The 15733-nt window shown below is 41.8% G+C and overlaps 1 protein-coding gene across 7 annotated transcripts in view; it reads left to right on the forward strand.

The window, feature by feature from the left end:
- The first annotated feature begins 672 nt into the window (after positions 1–672).
- The window catches only part of CPPED1 (calcineurin like phosphoesterase domain containing 1), a 40991-nt gene continuing 25930 nt past the window's right edge, over positions 673–15733 (forward strand). For 3 of the 7 annotated variants that reach the window (XM_032703447.1, XM_032703453.1, XM_032703455.1), the window contains exons 1-2: positions 1172–1271; positions 10841–11059. In XM_032703447.1, coding sequence (XP_032559338.1) covers positions 1202–1271; positions 10841–11059 — 289 coding nt within the window. In that variant the 5' untranslated portion in view covers positions 1172–1201. Of the gene's footprint in view, positions 808–1171; positions 1272–1570; positions 1717–3088; positions 3129–8651; positions 8773–10840; positions 11060–15733 lie in introns of those variants that run through there. The other 4 variants (XM_032703451.1, XM_032703452.1, XM_032703450.1 and 1 more) reach the window with 4 other exon arrangements.

Raw genomic sequence — 15733 nt, forward strand, 5'->3', positions numbered from 1 at the left:
CCATGAGATTGTGATCACCTATGATGGTGTTAGGATATTTAGATGGGCTGCACCTGAGACTCAAAAATGCACTTTAGTTTTTATTTGCTTAATATACCACATGCTGCCTCATAAAGAGAGGAATTGACAAACACTACTTAATAAAAAAGACTTCCTCTACCCTTTCCATCTAATGATCATCAAGCAGTTTACAAGCAGGACTGAAGCTGTTTTTATTTGTGGATAATAATACCCACATTTTACAGAGAGGAAAATAATCTAGCCATAGGAACGCATTTTAGTTGACAACATTAACTTTATCTAGCACGTCAGTGACAGATTTCACACGATGAATAGAGGCACTCAGAGCTCTGCAGAGTAATCAGGTCCCGGCTGTTCAGCTGGGAAATCATAACCATGTTATCATTCCTGTATCTCTGGGTCAAAAAGGGACTGCAGTTCAGAAAGGATTAAGAAAACATTGCCTTGCTAGGGGTCACCCATGTATTTCAGTCATCACCTGTCTGTGTACCTTGGTACTGAGAAAAACAGAAGCCTTGTGGGCCCTGGTCACTGCCCAGCACTGCCACGGGCAAGGCAGGGCCCGCCCGGGCCGGGGGCAGTGACACGGGGCGGGCACAGAGACACTGTGCCTGCGCTTTTTCCAGCCAACTTCTTTTTTTCCTTTTCAAGGAGACGTTGCTGTTGATGTCCAACTTCGTGAGAGCGAGTAAACACTGAGGAAACCGGACCTGGAGAACAACCCATCAAGGTCCAGAGGAAAGCCGCCAGTGCTTTTAGATGACTCCGGTTTCCGTCAGTTCGCAGGTTAGGAACAAGCTGAAAAGGACGCAGATCTATTACTTTATTATTACTCATTGAAAAGCCAGCGCATCTCTGGGGCAGGTCCCACCCGCAGCCACCGCGGCCGCCCCCCGCACACGGCGGTGCCGGAGCCGCCGCGCTGCCCCCGGGGCTGTCCGAGGGGAGCCGCTCGGGCTGTCCTATGGGAGCCGCTCGCTCCAGAGCCGCCTGCCCACCGCTCCGGGCCCTCACACCCGCCCTACTCGGGCCGCCCCCTCTGCCCTCAGCGCGGCCGCCGCCGCCGGGCCCCGCGGGGCCCCCCCGCCCGCGCCAGGCGCCGCCCCCGGCGGAGGCGGTGCCGCCCCCTCTGCCCGGGGCCCGGCGGCGGCTCCCGGCAGCGGCCGCGCGGGGCCGGGCGATGGCGGCGGCGGCGGCGGGGGACGCGTTCCTGCGAGCCCGCGGCAGGACCCTGACCGCCTTCCGCCCAGGTACGGCCGGCGCCGGGCGGCACCGCGGGCGGGCACCGGCGGCTCTTGCCCGCCGCGCCGCCGGGCGGGAGGGGCGTGCGGTGCGGAGGGAGGCCCGGGGCTTCCCCGGCGGCGGCGGGAGGAGCTGCCGCCGGGGAGGGGAAGCGAGGGGGGCCGGGCCGGGTCTCTGGGCCGGTGTCGGCGCCGGGAAGGCCGCGCTGGGGAGCGGGTGGCGCGGGGCGGCCGCGGCAAAGGGGGGACTTGAGGCTGTGGCCGCCCCGCGGGGCCGGGACCGCCCGGGTTTGTCACCGCGCTCCGGCTCTCTGAGGATGCCGGCGGTGCCCAGCGCCAGAGTCGTTTTCAAATGCTTGTCTGTCCTCATAAAGCTGACCTGCATAGCCTGGGTTGGCACCAGCGCTGTGCTGGCGTGCGTTTGTACCTGTAAGGGTGACCGAACAGGTTACCGGTAGGTCACTGGTTTTGTTATTTAAATGAAAGGCAGTCGTGCAATGGTTCGCAAGTAGGGAAGGTCCCGCTTTCCTCAGGGGGCTGCAGCCTGTCTCAGGGTGCAGGTCAGCAGCACAGTTCCTCCCCTGGCCCTTCCAGGCTGCGCGGAGGCAGCACTGGGATCCCTCGGCTGGAGCTCCGCTGGGGACGTGATTCCAAATTCCCCAGGTGAATAAGTGAGGAGGCCGTGCCAAGCCAGCGCTGGCACAGCCACCTGTGGCTGTGGCTGGACCGACCGAGGAGCGTGTTGGACAGCTCTGTGTATGTCACCTGTTTGTAAAATTCTCCCAAGGATGGAGATTCTACAGTGTGCCAAGGTTTCCCAGGGGCACAACTAGCTCTGTTTTAAGAAATCTTTTCCTATTGCCATGCGTGGAAGGTCTTTTATTTCCTTGTATTTATTAATTTCAGATTGTATTGGTTTGGTGAGGTCGGCAAGGCTATTCAGTCCCTACAGTTTTGTGGTATTTTCTTGGGTTTCGCTGGAAATATTTGGCTTTGCTTGTTGCCAAATAAAGAAAAATCACCAACTCGGAGCATGTGAAGTATACGTATACAGTCATTCTGGCAACCTATTAATTGCAGATGGTCTGGTTGGTTTGGAACAGAATGCCTAGCATTTGCTGAGGGGACAGATGGCAGACAAGCCATCTAGTTATATCGACTGTATGGTGAAATTGTAACAAAAGGAATGTTCAACAGCAGTGTAAAAATTTCTGAATAAAAGCTTTATCTAAGTACTTCTTGAAAATTGCCATAAGCATGGAAGAAAATATGTCATTTGGGAATCTGTTTTCCAAGTGTGCTTCTTTCTCCTGAAGTGTCCTTGTTTGGAATTCTTTAAATATTAATTAATGCTTTTCTTACCACTGGTTGTTTTTAATTTTGTTCGGGACTTGTTAGGTGACCATAGTCCAGCTACCATCTTTGGATACAATACTTCTTTGTAAATAATTTACTTAGCCCTTTCTTAGCAGACTAAAGTTCAACACAACTAAATGATTGGGGAAAAAAAAAAAAAAACAGAACCAAGGGCTGATAATATTGAAGCAAAATTTCTTGCAGTTTAAGATGCAAATCAGTTCTCTGTGTTTTGTTGCTTTCCTCAGTCTTTAGGTTTCACTCCTGTGTAAACTTGTAGCTACACAGAGCATTTACTGCCACTGCTATGGCTTGGCACACCTTTTCCTTTTATAATTTGAGACCCATCACTGAGAGCTTAATTGTGGGTTTTTTTCTTACTACCCTTTCTGCAAAATCACTCTTCCACCCCCTGATATTTGTTCAGTCTGCTTTTAGGTAATGTGGATGTTATACCTGTAACCTGCTCTAATCTGCTCTTTGTTATGGGGCGTGAATCAGGAGCTAGAGGTTAGTGACCTAAATTATCCATGTAATCATTGAGGCACAGTAGTAAACAGTGCACAAATACCCTACTTTATTGGCAAGAGACCTTTCTATGCTCTGGCTTTACTTTTGAAATAAATTATCTGTCTTTTCCACTCGTGCGAAATTATGCTTCAAAGGTCAACTACTTCTATTAGTATTTTAGTGAAGAAACAGGACCATATGTTTGGGCAAATGGCGTCTTCACCGCTTCTCTCCAAAAGTCATGGGGTTATTTTGTTTTGGTTTGTTAAGTAGTTTTTTTGCATGCTGTGCAGAGAATTCCTGTGAAAGTAGGTAAACACTTTTTTCAAGTAACTAACAAAGTGATAGTACTGTCAGTTTAACTGGTTTAGAAGTGTCTGTTTGAACCTGTCTTTTGCTAGTTTTATCTGATACTTCCAAAACCTTTATCTGGAGCAGGCAAATAACCCGTGTTGCCTACTCACGTTCTCAGTTATGTGTGTGATTCTATGTTCCTCTGTCATGCCTCCCTCACTAACCTTTTGCAAACTCTTCAAATTTATTCAGTTGCTTCTCATATTTTTTTCATTTTACTGTGTTCTCTATTCCTTTCCAATTCTTACTTTTTTACCATTGCTGAATGTTGAGCTGACTTTGCTTTGTAGCACTTGCTAGAACTATGGTAGTTTATATGAAGTTGGTGATGTTTTTCCCATGTGCACTACCCTGTATGTTTTTTGCATTGAAGTTGGTCAGCTCTTTTGAACTGTCACTGTATAAGAAATCTCTCCCCAGTTCTTCACAACCAGGCATGATTCTCAGGCCACCAAAATGGCTTCGTCTTACCAAATCTCACTTCCTCGCTATTCAGTTGCTGTTATAGATTGTTTTGAAGTTGTTGAGCAGTGTAGGTCCCAGTACACATCCAGATGGGATCTGTGTATCTTGTCCATTTCTTTTTTTCTTACCAGTTTTCTGTGCATGACTGGTGCACAGTTTTCTGTGCATGCAAGGACTTGCTCTCATATTTCAAGACCCAACTTCCTTAGGAGTCTTCGGTGAGGAACTCTTAGATGCCTGTTGGAGACGGGATGATTACTCTTTCTGAAGAATCAGGGAGCACAGTAGTTACTGTCTTTGTTAGAGTTTCCATTCACTTGCCTGTACAGATGCCAGTTTTGCAGTCAGTCATTACCAGATTGCTCAGGAAATCCTTTAAATGCAGGTGTGACAGTGGCCAACTTCCTGTTCTTTGGTGCAGAGGAGCTGGTTTTCACTTCTGAGGAGTTCTAGGAATGCCACCTCATCTGAGTGGTTTCTTAGTGTTCATGTCTGTTTGTTGAATCACCTACTGGTATTTTGATTTGAGACAGGTCTGATGCACTTTCTGTTAGGAAGAATTCTCACGTCAGATCTTCCCAGGTTCCTTCCCAATAAACGTGCATACAAAAACGTACCTTGTTTTTCTGCCCAGCCTTTGTCTTCAGGTGCATCTTGTGTGTCTGGAACATCTCTTAACCTTGGTGAGTGTCTGGCAGGCTACCTGCTCCTAATTCCTCTACAAAAGGCTTTATAAGTTTTCAGATTTATGCCGAAATGTTCTTCCTTTTTTTTTAGCTTGACTTCTCAGACTTCTGTATCTAACCTCCCAGTGTATAAAATCTTTCTGTTTTCTTTATTTGGATGCTTAAGCTTTTCAAAGGATGCCGTCCTGCTCTAACTACCCTCCTTATGGCTGTTATTTCACTTGTTTAGACTGCCTGGATTCTTTTTGATTTTCTGAAGTTCTTAGTGAAAGCTGTGCATATGGTCTGAGCCTCTGGGATAGTGTCTTTGAATAGTTTCCATGCCGCCTTCAAGGATTTTTGCACTTTTTAAAAGCATCATAATTACATATAATTCGCCCTCCTTTGAAATTAAATACAACTGCAGTTGATTTCTTATTTTTTCTTGCTTTCACATAAGTGTTGGATCTTGGCACATTACGATTACTGTTCTAGAGCTCTTCAACAGTAATATTTTTGAGCACTGATCAGAACTGCTTCCCAGCTTGCATATTCCATTCCCAATACTGTCTCCAACTCTCATATGAATTAGGCAAATTTTTACGTGGGTTTTGAGCAACTTTCTGTGACTTCACCTTGTCATTATGCAAGCCACCCCCCTTCACACCTACAGTTCTGGGCTGTAAAGTTTTTGTAATGAGTTTACATGTTAAATTTGGGGGTGGGCATAAGGCATGACTAGAATTTAGCATTCTGTAGCCCTCAGTACAAATAAACTGTGCCTGAGAGGGCATTTCTTACCTTGATAGTTATCTAAGAAGTTTGAAAGTATGTCCTTTGGAAACAGTAGCACTAGCCAATTTATGTGAGAAACTGTGTTGTCATTAAGTGTTTCTACTAACAGAATTTCTGTAGTACATAATTTCTAAAATAACTACTCTTTAAAAGGTTTTATTTTCTCTCTAAAAATGTGTTTTGATACCTGTTTTAAAGGGTTTTTTTTCCCTGATGTGAAAAATTGCACCTTTCTCAACAGGTTGCCTTAGTCATTCCTCAGAACCTTCAGTAGTCATATTCTGGTGCACCCTCAGGTGCACATGGAAAATACAGCTGAAAGAAATGCACATTTTATTAGATGGAAATCTTTTGAATTTGGACATACAGACAATAATGACAGGGGGTTTAGGCCATACCTATTGATATTATTTTAATAAATAACAAGAAATTATGAATAATTTAGTGCAAGTCCTTTATTGGTTTTCAAGCTATTTTAGGACTGAAAGTAATAAAAACAAATTTTTGCTTATTTTATTGTCTATGTTGTATACATACTGACCTCACTTAAAAGATTCCATTTCCCTTCCTGCATTTAGGTTCTTTGGAAAACCAAGGTTGTGCTTCTTGCTTAATTTTACTTAGAAAAAGTCTCACAATTACACTCAGAGACAGCAGAAGGCAGGAACCATGTATCTATTTCTGCTGTTCTCTGATCTTTCAGAAAAGTGAAATTGTTTCTCCTGACAAACCCAACATGACAACGAGGGCATTTTCCTATTTATTATTGCCCATGGCTTACTGAGCAGGCACTGGACATGTGTCCATGTTTGTTCTCCTCTGACACGATGGTATCTAGAGAGAGACTATGGACAGGAGTAACTTTTCATAACTAATTAGTTTCCACTAAATGCTGCAGAGTGTAGAGGACGAAGAAAACGAATATACTGTTGAAACCAATGAATGCACTTTTAAAATATCTCCCCAGGGAAATGCTGGAAATCCCACCTGTACTGTGTGGCTGTCAGAGGTGGTTCCTGTGAGCACTCTCTGTAGATGCATGTTTGTGATCCTTGGAGATGGGGAAGAAAAGAGAGGAGAACTAGGAAAAGCAAAAGGGGAAGAAATAAAGGCCCAGCAGTGTTAGCTATTGTCCTCTAGAAATTGTGAGGCTCAGCTGAAATCCCACCTAAGTCCTTGAAGTGTCTTTTTGCCTGTGATCACAATCCATGGCTGAGGATTTCTCCTGTGAATTGCTGCTGACTACTTCGGTCCTTCACAGAATTAATCCTTAGATAAAATTAGCAGCTGGCACTGTTTTTCAGGCAATGCTACTAAAAATACATTGCATCGATCCTCTGTCTGTACTTTGGAATGCATGGGAGCAGAAAGGGAGTAGGAAGCTATTGAAACTGAGGCAGAACGTGTCCTGAAGTTGGACATTCTGTGGCAATCAGCTGTACAGCAATTGAGGAGGCCTGGGAACAAAACGGGTTTGAAACAGGAGGTTTCAGTGGCCTGGTGTGGAAGAGCAGCACCAGAGACATGGTTTGTCCTTCAGAAATGGAAAGGGTGTGTGCATCAGTTATTGGAGAAGTCTGCTGACTCTTTGCTGCATTTGTGTTTTCTTGTTTTTGTGGTAAATTCTGAAGTTGCAAACAGCTTCTGTGTTCAAGGGGATGAGAAGCCAATTTGCAGGGATTCTCAACTCCACTCAATTTTGTGATGGAAGGGAGAAGGCAGAAGAAATTATTGATCGAATCCTAATCTTCTGTTGCTTTACCTGGCATGCACCTTGTGTAGTACAACTGCCTAGCCCAGCTAAAAGCTTGAAAACTGAAACTCCTAGTGAGAAGGTTCCTTTAATGTTATTGTTATTCCCAGAGAAGCCATTGCTTGCTACGTTTGAAGGGGTGATAGTGACTGTAGATGCTGTTTAACTGAAACCTTAAGGAGTAGCATCTAGGACCTGGATCATGACTGGATGATTACTGCAAAAGCAGCTGTTCCCCCTCCCACCACTTGCATCCAATGCTGTTTGTTAGTTCCCTCTGCCAGACTTTGGCATTCCCCTGGCATAGAGGCAGAATGAGTTCTGTGAGCACTCTTGAGATTCAGTGCAAAGACCAAAAAATGGCTCAGACAGATTTTTGTGGTGCCTGACACTGGGCAGATGAGTTTCCTTTGCATGGCCTGCAGTACCTGTTCTGCTTGGGGGGGCCAACAAACAGCTGGTGAGGGAGAAAAGTAGACTACAGAAGTTTTGCTAAGAATTATCGGGAGAGGGTTCATTGATCAATCATTTAATTGTCAGGCAGAAGACATCTGGATCCGTCTGTGGTTGTGGAAGATGCTTTTACCATCGGTTTCACTTTGCTGCCCTCTCACATACTGCCTGTTGAAAGAGCTCTTGTGCAGGCCTATTCCTGGACTTTTAAGCAAAATTACTAAAATTGCAACACTTGAAACTTCAGCTGGATGGGTGTTATGGCTTGCACAGATAAGGAAAAACTTGCATAAACTCCTCTGAAGACAGACCAGTGAGGGCAGTGAAGAGTTATTTCCTGGGTGAGCTGAATTCAGAACAGGCTTAGGGGTTGGTGCAGCAGGTGCAAGTTTGCACTGGTAGTGTTGAACCAGTACAACTCTTTTCATGATATTCTGCTTTTATTTATAGTACTTTATAGTAATTAAAGCACATTCCTGATTAAAAAAAAAAAACAAAACAAAACAAAACAAACCAACGAGTAGTAGGTTTAAACAGTGTCCTTGTTTTGTTCCCATATACTTTTGTTTTGTGGGGAATAAAATCACTAAGTACCACTTGATAACTAATAAGCTAATGGAATTTGGTGTAAGTACTAGGGTTATTTGTTTTTAAATAGTGTTTCTAGTTGGAGTGATCAAATAACAAATCAAAGGTAGAAAATATTCAACCTAACTGTTATTTTTGTAGCTACTTGATAAGTTATTGAATGCCACAGAAGCAGCTATTGACTGAATTATTTGACTAAGACCAGTTAATTAAACTAACATTTTAAGTAAAAGTTATTTATGGTAGCCCTGATTCCTGGATCTCTTCTGTTGTCCCTGCTTCACTTTTTTCATTTTATATTTTTCTTTCCTACAGGAGAATATAGCATATACCTTTGCATCATTTTCAGTTCCTTTCTTTTTTCACCTCCTATCTCTTTCCTTTTCTCCCCACTCTTCACCACCTCCACCCCTGCATCTTCTGTTTCTCTTTTCTTCTGCCACTTCTTGATTCTGTCTGTGTACTGAACTTCTTTTTTCAAATTCATCTTATCAGTCTCTCTCTCTGCCTCACATGACCATCGCTCACCCACTCAAACAGAGCATCTGTGCACAGGCTTGGAAACATTCAGGTACTCAAAACCTAGACAGTTCCTGTATTGGCATGAACATAAGTCAGGAAAATAAAATATCCATGAAGCTTATATTAGAATAACCCCTGCTCTGGCTTTTCAACCTGTTTTGCATCAGCTGTGCATGTGCATTGTCTGCTTGCCAGACTGCTGTGTGTTCAAGCATTATATATGAAGCTCCTTGTTACCTGGGCCCTGGGCCAGTCCTGCTGCCTGTGCCTCCCATCCTGGACTGCTGCAGGTGCTCCAGCTGCCTTTGGACAGACACTGTTCCCTTTCAGAAAGGGAAACACAGCCTGGCCATAATTGATACTTAAAACAAAGACTAGCTCTCTTTTCTGAGTAGTTTCTGTAAAAATAAATAAATGTTTCTATATTTTACTTAGGCTACTACAGTAAAAATTCCTGGCTTGAGATTAATCAATACAAAACAAGTAGATTTTGCTCAGCATCGATTATCAATACTGTCCAGAAAAGGGACAGGTGTTAAAAATCCTGCCATGTTGTTCTAAGATTTGGTATTTTTCCCCATTTAATGAGTTTGAGAATTGTGCCACTCCTCCAAACCAAGTTCCTGTTTCAGACATTCCCTTTTTTTCAGTTCCATTTTGTATAGGTCATTAAGGATTTCTTGATGCAAGCTTCCTTAACTGATTTTTATTCTATGGCTTTCCACTTATAAAAACTGTAAGTTGATTTCTCTGCACAAACAGTGCCTTTGATGCAGCATGTAAGCTGCTTTTTATGACAGTGATATCTTTTCATGCAAGTCATAAAATAAAAACCTAAATTGCTTTGTGTCACTCAACTGGTTCCATAAAGCTTCTGTTGCAAACTCATGGATAGATGGATCATTTCACTTCTTCTAATAAGTTATGTAATTTTAATTCAGAATTAAAAGCTAATGAGTGGCTAAAAGTTTCTACCTATAAAATACGTGATTATTATTTCGAATAAGTCAATGCTGGTATATAAATAATTTTGTTTAGATATTAAACGTTACTTTAACTAAAGTGTGGAAGCTTTCATTTGGCAAAATGATCTGATGCCATAGCAACAGATGGCAATTACAAGCAGCTTCTGGGAGTTGCCCACATTCCTTATCCCTCATCCAACCTATCCATATCCTCAGTGCCAGGCAGGAATTCTGACCTCTGTTTTCCAACCTTCCTTGAAAGAACCATACCCCCCTTCTTGCAAAGTAAGAAGCTCCAGTTCTTGTGGAAGGAAACCAAAAGCACATTCAAGGTGGACATGCTGCTTGCTTCTGTTACTGGAAGACCAGTTTTGCCTCAAACTGAATTTCAGATCAGATTTACATAATATGGAAGTATATTTATGGATTATATTTTAATTTTAAATAATTTACTGTATAATTTTCTTTTTAGATTCAGCTGTAGATTAATGTAGTCAGTGAGTTTTTAACAGTTTAAATGCTGTTTAAAAAACCTCCAATAACAGTAAATGTATTAAGCCAAATAACAGCTCTCAAAACTGAAACATTCAGGTTACAAATGAATGCATATAAACAGCTGGAGAAACCAGTGTGCTAGTGTTTGTACTTCAGTTCCAGCTTTTCCCTAAAGCCATGAGAACAAAAAGCATTTAAATCCTTAATAATTTAAGGAAAAGTCTACTGGAACCATAAAATGTGAAACTTTTATATGTTTTAATTAGTTAATTAAAGAAGCAATAATTGGAGTCTTAAAAGAATCAAATGAAATCTAACATTACACACTTGTGTTGTGTTGTAGTCTTGTAGTTTCCATTTGCTATTTGCTGAATTCTCCACATACTTTTCCTCTAATCAGTCTGTAATTACTGTGTGGTATAATTAGATTAATATACTTTCATTTATTAGAACTACCCATTAGAGGAAAATGTTGTACTTCTGCCTTTATATTTGCCCTGTATGAGTGACTACAGAATTCTGTACTTCTCTTGAAGCAATGTCAACCTACTTAGGTGAAGAACAATCCATTTAATGATACATGGAAACTTTCATTCTCTTTTAAGTGTCTCTGCTGCTTAAATTTTCTTTTTTTTCCCCTCCTTCTTTTCATTTTAGATGATGAGTGCCAGTGGAAGGGGCCCTTCTACTTCATCCAAGGAGCAGATCCTCAGTTTGGACTGATGAAAGCTTGGACATGTGGAGACACTGATAATGGAGATGATGAATGGGGAGAAGAAATCAAATTAGCAGAGCAAGCAGTGCAGGCCATTAACAAGCTAAACCCAAAACCCAAGTTCTTTGTCTTGTGTGGAGACCTTGTCCATGGAATGCCAGGTAAGGCAATTAAGTGCAGAATGGGGGTTGTAACTCCCTTTATATTTCAGATTGGCAATAAGGCTAATTTACTTTCCTTGACTTCAGAATAGTCTTTTGTAGGAATTGATATGCTACTGTTCTGGTGTTTTGGAAAAGAAGTGTGATTTGTGGATGATTCTTGAGATATTATTTCAATTTCTTCATCTGACTTCCCGTGTCATTCATTTTAGGGCTGTACTTTCATTAGTTAATTGCTTTCTTTTCAGTAGGAAATTTTCTTTGAAATAAAAGTCCTAAGAACACACATTCCAATTACTTCTCCCTAAAGAAATTGCTGTGAGAAGACAAATAGGGGCAGTAGCCATTGGGAAAAAACAACGACAAGAAAATAATAAAAAATGGATATGACCTTTTGAATACCTAAAGTGAGTAAAGCTCAGAGAATTCTCTGGCTTTCTAATGCTTAATAAATTGAAACGCTGCAATATTTAAATTTTTTAAATGCTGAAAGTCAAGGAGTTCAAGTTTTAGCAATTCTCTGTTGTTGCTGTGGGAGTTTGAGCTCAGTGTGTTTCTGCATCCACTCAGGAGGAGCAACAGACCATCTAGAAAGGTGAGTTACAAAGTTTGACAGCTACAACTTTCAAACAGATTGGTGGTATTATCTATGTGAAGAAGAGAAGTACTTTTCTTGGAAGTGAAATAAAAAGTGATGTTACCTGCTGCCAGCTGGTCTGAAAAGCAGATCTAAGCATGGTGTCTTACATTTCTTAGCCTTGATAAGAAGCAGAGCTGCCCACAGCCTTGGCTGTGTGTCTGGGAGCACAGCAATCTACCAAGGGACCTTGCAGATAGTCCTGTGTGCTTTATGTAACACTCTGCCTTGCACTCCTCTTGCACCTGAAGTGCTGCTGCACCAGCAATGTTTTGAGCATGTTGGAGACCTTTCCCTAATTCCTTCAGTGTCCTGCAATGTTCATTTTAAAGTTTAGCTGTCAAATTGATTGACATTATTTAGAGGCTACAGACTTACTTTTGATCGGAACACAATTTTTCTGAAAGAGTGGGAAAGTGTAAAAACCAACAGATTTAAGCTTGATTGAATCTACTGTGTAACACCTCAGTAGCTTGATCATAAAAGTGTGCCATTATGGAGTTCTGTTGATTTATGTGCTTCCATTAATTTTGGAAGTTCAGGTTTAACCCAGAATCATAAAATAATCTCTTCTTAAAGATCATCTGTCCTTCCTGTAGCAGAGTTTTAAGAAATATTTTGATTAGAACTTTTAATTTGTATAAGTGTTCCAAATATTTTGTCTTCAGTATCCCTTACTAGAGGAAGGAAATTCAGTACAAATAATGGGTGTTCTACATCCTACCTTTTCAGCAAACAGGGAATCTAAGAATTTTTTGAGCAAATAGAGATTTTCAGGTAAATCGAGCACATAAATGTTTGCAGAACTGAAGACCAGTTGAAATTGCTTCTTTTTGGGGAGAAATTTAAATATTTTCACTGTTCTAGCTAAGGATGTTTAGACCTATGTAGTGCATATCTGTAGTAGAATGGTTCTGTAATTATTTCATACTTCTTGACTGAGGAGTCTCTCCCAAGAATAATTGCTCTATCAATTCCTTTATGTTCAATAAAATGCAGGATAAAAAATTCATTTTTTCAGTAGGCAAAAATCAGAAAGTACATGAGACAAGACATTGATTGAAGTTTAACAGTTGTGAATTTGTGCATGCATCTTCATGTCTCAAATGGCCTTTTAAATCACTTGTGTGTATCACCTGTATTAAAACTGAACACATCAGCACTACTGGAGGTGTATCAGTTACTATTGCAGGGTGGTTATTGAGAAAGTGAAGTTCAGCTCTGTTTTATGATCTATTGGCCAATGTCTGACAAGTTCTTTGGATTATACTGCTTTATAATCAATGTCTGTCAATAAAAAAGGAGGGACAAAACAGATCTTCCTTGCTTCTCTTAAAACATTATATCATGGAGTACTAAGTGTAAAGTTTTTGGTGACTGTTTTAAAGCATGCACTGTAGTCATTTAGCCAGAACAATGTGGAAGCCTTTTGCACAGGAACTCCAAGAAATCTCAGAATTCCAGCAGCTAGAAGTGATGAACAGAATCCTGATCAGCTGGGAAGCAATCAGGCACAGCACTTGGAATCCATTACAGATGTCATTAGAGCAACAGAGTAATCATATCTTGGTATTTAACTGCTGATTAAAAGTAGTTTGTAGTCTGAATATTATTTTCAGAAGTTTTTCTTGATTACATAATCAAGAATAGGATATCTATTCCTGGTAACACTAATATTGTGGTACATAATCAAGAATTTTAAGCAATACCTTACAGTGCAACTGTGTCACTGAATATAATTTTTGTAAACCTGGATGCTTACACCAAGATACACAATGACAATGAAAGGCTTGCTTCTGAAGACATTTGTGTGCATTAAATATAATATAACTTAACTGTGGCAAAAATGGTAATCTGCAAAACGCAAAATATTGTTGATTGGATAATGTGTTTGTTTCACTGCATTTTTCTTAACCCCTGGAAATTAATTTCTGAAAGTGTTTTATATCAAGTTGGAACTTTCTGTTTTGTTGTATGACAGCTTCCCATATTGTTCCATTAACCAACACCCTTTGAGCCCAGCAGTCCAGCCAGTCCCTCACCCATCTTGTTCTCCACTCATCCAGACTGCAACATCCTGACTCCACAGCCAGGGTGGTTACAGGGAAATGCCTCACAGTGACACCAGCCAGTGCTCCCAGTACTCTTGGATCCATCCTGGCTGGTCCCATGGGCTTTCTTGGGTTGAAACTTTTCAGGAGATACTTGTTCTGTCACCGGTACTTCCTCTACTCCTTTAGCTCTGGGAGAGCATTTCAGTGAAGGCAGGCAGAGGAAGGTCTGAGTGCCAGTCACTTGTCACTGCCTCCCTCAGCAGGGGGGCTGTACTGACTTTATTATTTTATTGCTAAAGTAGCTGTAGAAGCTTTTGCTGCTGATCACACCCTTCGCAGGTTTCAGCCCTCAGGGAGCTTTTCCTGACCAGCCCTGCATGCCCAGGTACTTTTACAATATTCTTCCATTAGGGTCTGTCTTTGTTTCCAACTCCCTTTTACATCCTTTTTTCACTGGTACTCAGACATGAGTTCCTCATTTAGCCACATCATTCTCCTTACAGCCTGCATTTTTTCCCCACTTCCCTCAGTATCCAGAAGGACCATTCTTGTGTTAAGAGGACCTTGTCTTTGAAGACATGTCAATGCTGTCAAACTCTTGCCTTTCAGAGCAGTCTCCTCCAGGATCCTGTACCAGTTCCCCTAATAAGCCAGTCTGCTGTCCTGAGGCCCCAGGTCAGCTCTGTCTTTGGTGGCTGCTACAGCCAAGGCTGCCAGGGATTAACACATCCCCCAGAACTGCTGTGACTGTGAGTGACAGGACCAGGAGAGTGGGGCCTGGATGGCCCATCTGTGTCAAGGGGTTCTCCCAGACTTCCTCCTGGACTGCTGTCAGCAGGTATTGGGGGGATTAGTCTCCCAGAAGAGCCAGGTCTGTAGCAAAAATCCCACTCTTGGTGGCTGAAATCTCCTCTGATCCACTGACTCAAGTTTAACAAGGCTGGTGTCTGTTCCATAGAGTAGTGCCCTCCAAAGTCTGAGGGCAAACTCCCCTCCCTTCTTTCTTGCCTAACCTTCCTGTTGTAGTTTAACATGAAGCACTGTACTTCCTTCTTCATCCCATACTTCAGTGTAGCTTGCTGTCCAGGAAACAGTGTCTGCATTTCACCACCTTTTGTTACAACAGCAGAGAATTCAGCTGTTTGCAGCCCAGGTCACCCTGCTGAAGCCACCCAGAAACTCTGACTGTGAAGCTGGGAATCTGGCAGCTGTTTTTATGTGGCCGAATTCCTTTGGAGGAAATGGTTTAAGTACATTTTATTAATGATGCTACTGCTTCCAGTAACTTGATAATTCTAGCCAGCAAAGTTATTTATGCAATGTATTTAGACCAGGTGTTTAATTATTTTTCATTAGTTTCTCTGCCTGCATGGGTAAAAGACAGCAAGTCTGCTGCAAACTGACTTAGCTCTGACTGTAATAAAATGTAGCTGTTTAGAGGCTAAATGAAATGAGACTTGTCTAATATAATGTGTATAATCAAAAAAAAAACCTGATAGAACTTGATTAAGCTTGATCTGTTAGCAATGTGATAATGGATCAGTGAGCCAGTAATGTTTATGCCTGCAGTTTTAGATTCATTTGTGTGTATATGTTAATTACAAAAAATCAGAATCACTAGAATTGAGTACTTGAAATACACTGCGAGTACTTGTACTGATTCCTTTAGTTAAATGAAGGCATAATCTCCAATATACACATTTCCTGCCCAGGTCATGCAGTGCTCTGTAATCTGACATCCACCCTTTCTGTTAGTTAAGTCCAAGTAGTGATATTTTTCTTTTTTTTTTCCCATACCTTTGTTTTATATTACTAAATTGTTTAATTAACGGGTTTCAAATAGTTATTTATAGCACATTTCTGAAACATTTAATTTTGGTGAAGGAACCTTTAGATCTGCTGCGGTGAGTGGAAACATCACCTGACAGGTCAGAGCCATAAGTATTGTGCTCTACTTCAGAATTCCTTTATTTTGCTGAGAGG

This window comes from Chiroxiphia lanceolata, chromosome 16, assembly GCF_009829145.1.
Source record: "Chiroxiphia lanceolata isolate bChiLan1 chromosome 16, bChiLan1.pri, whole genome shotgun sequence".
In the NCBI taxonomy this organism is placed as follows: Eukaryota; Metazoa; Chordata; class Aves; order Passeriformes; family Pipridae; genus Chiroxiphia; species Chiroxiphia lanceolata.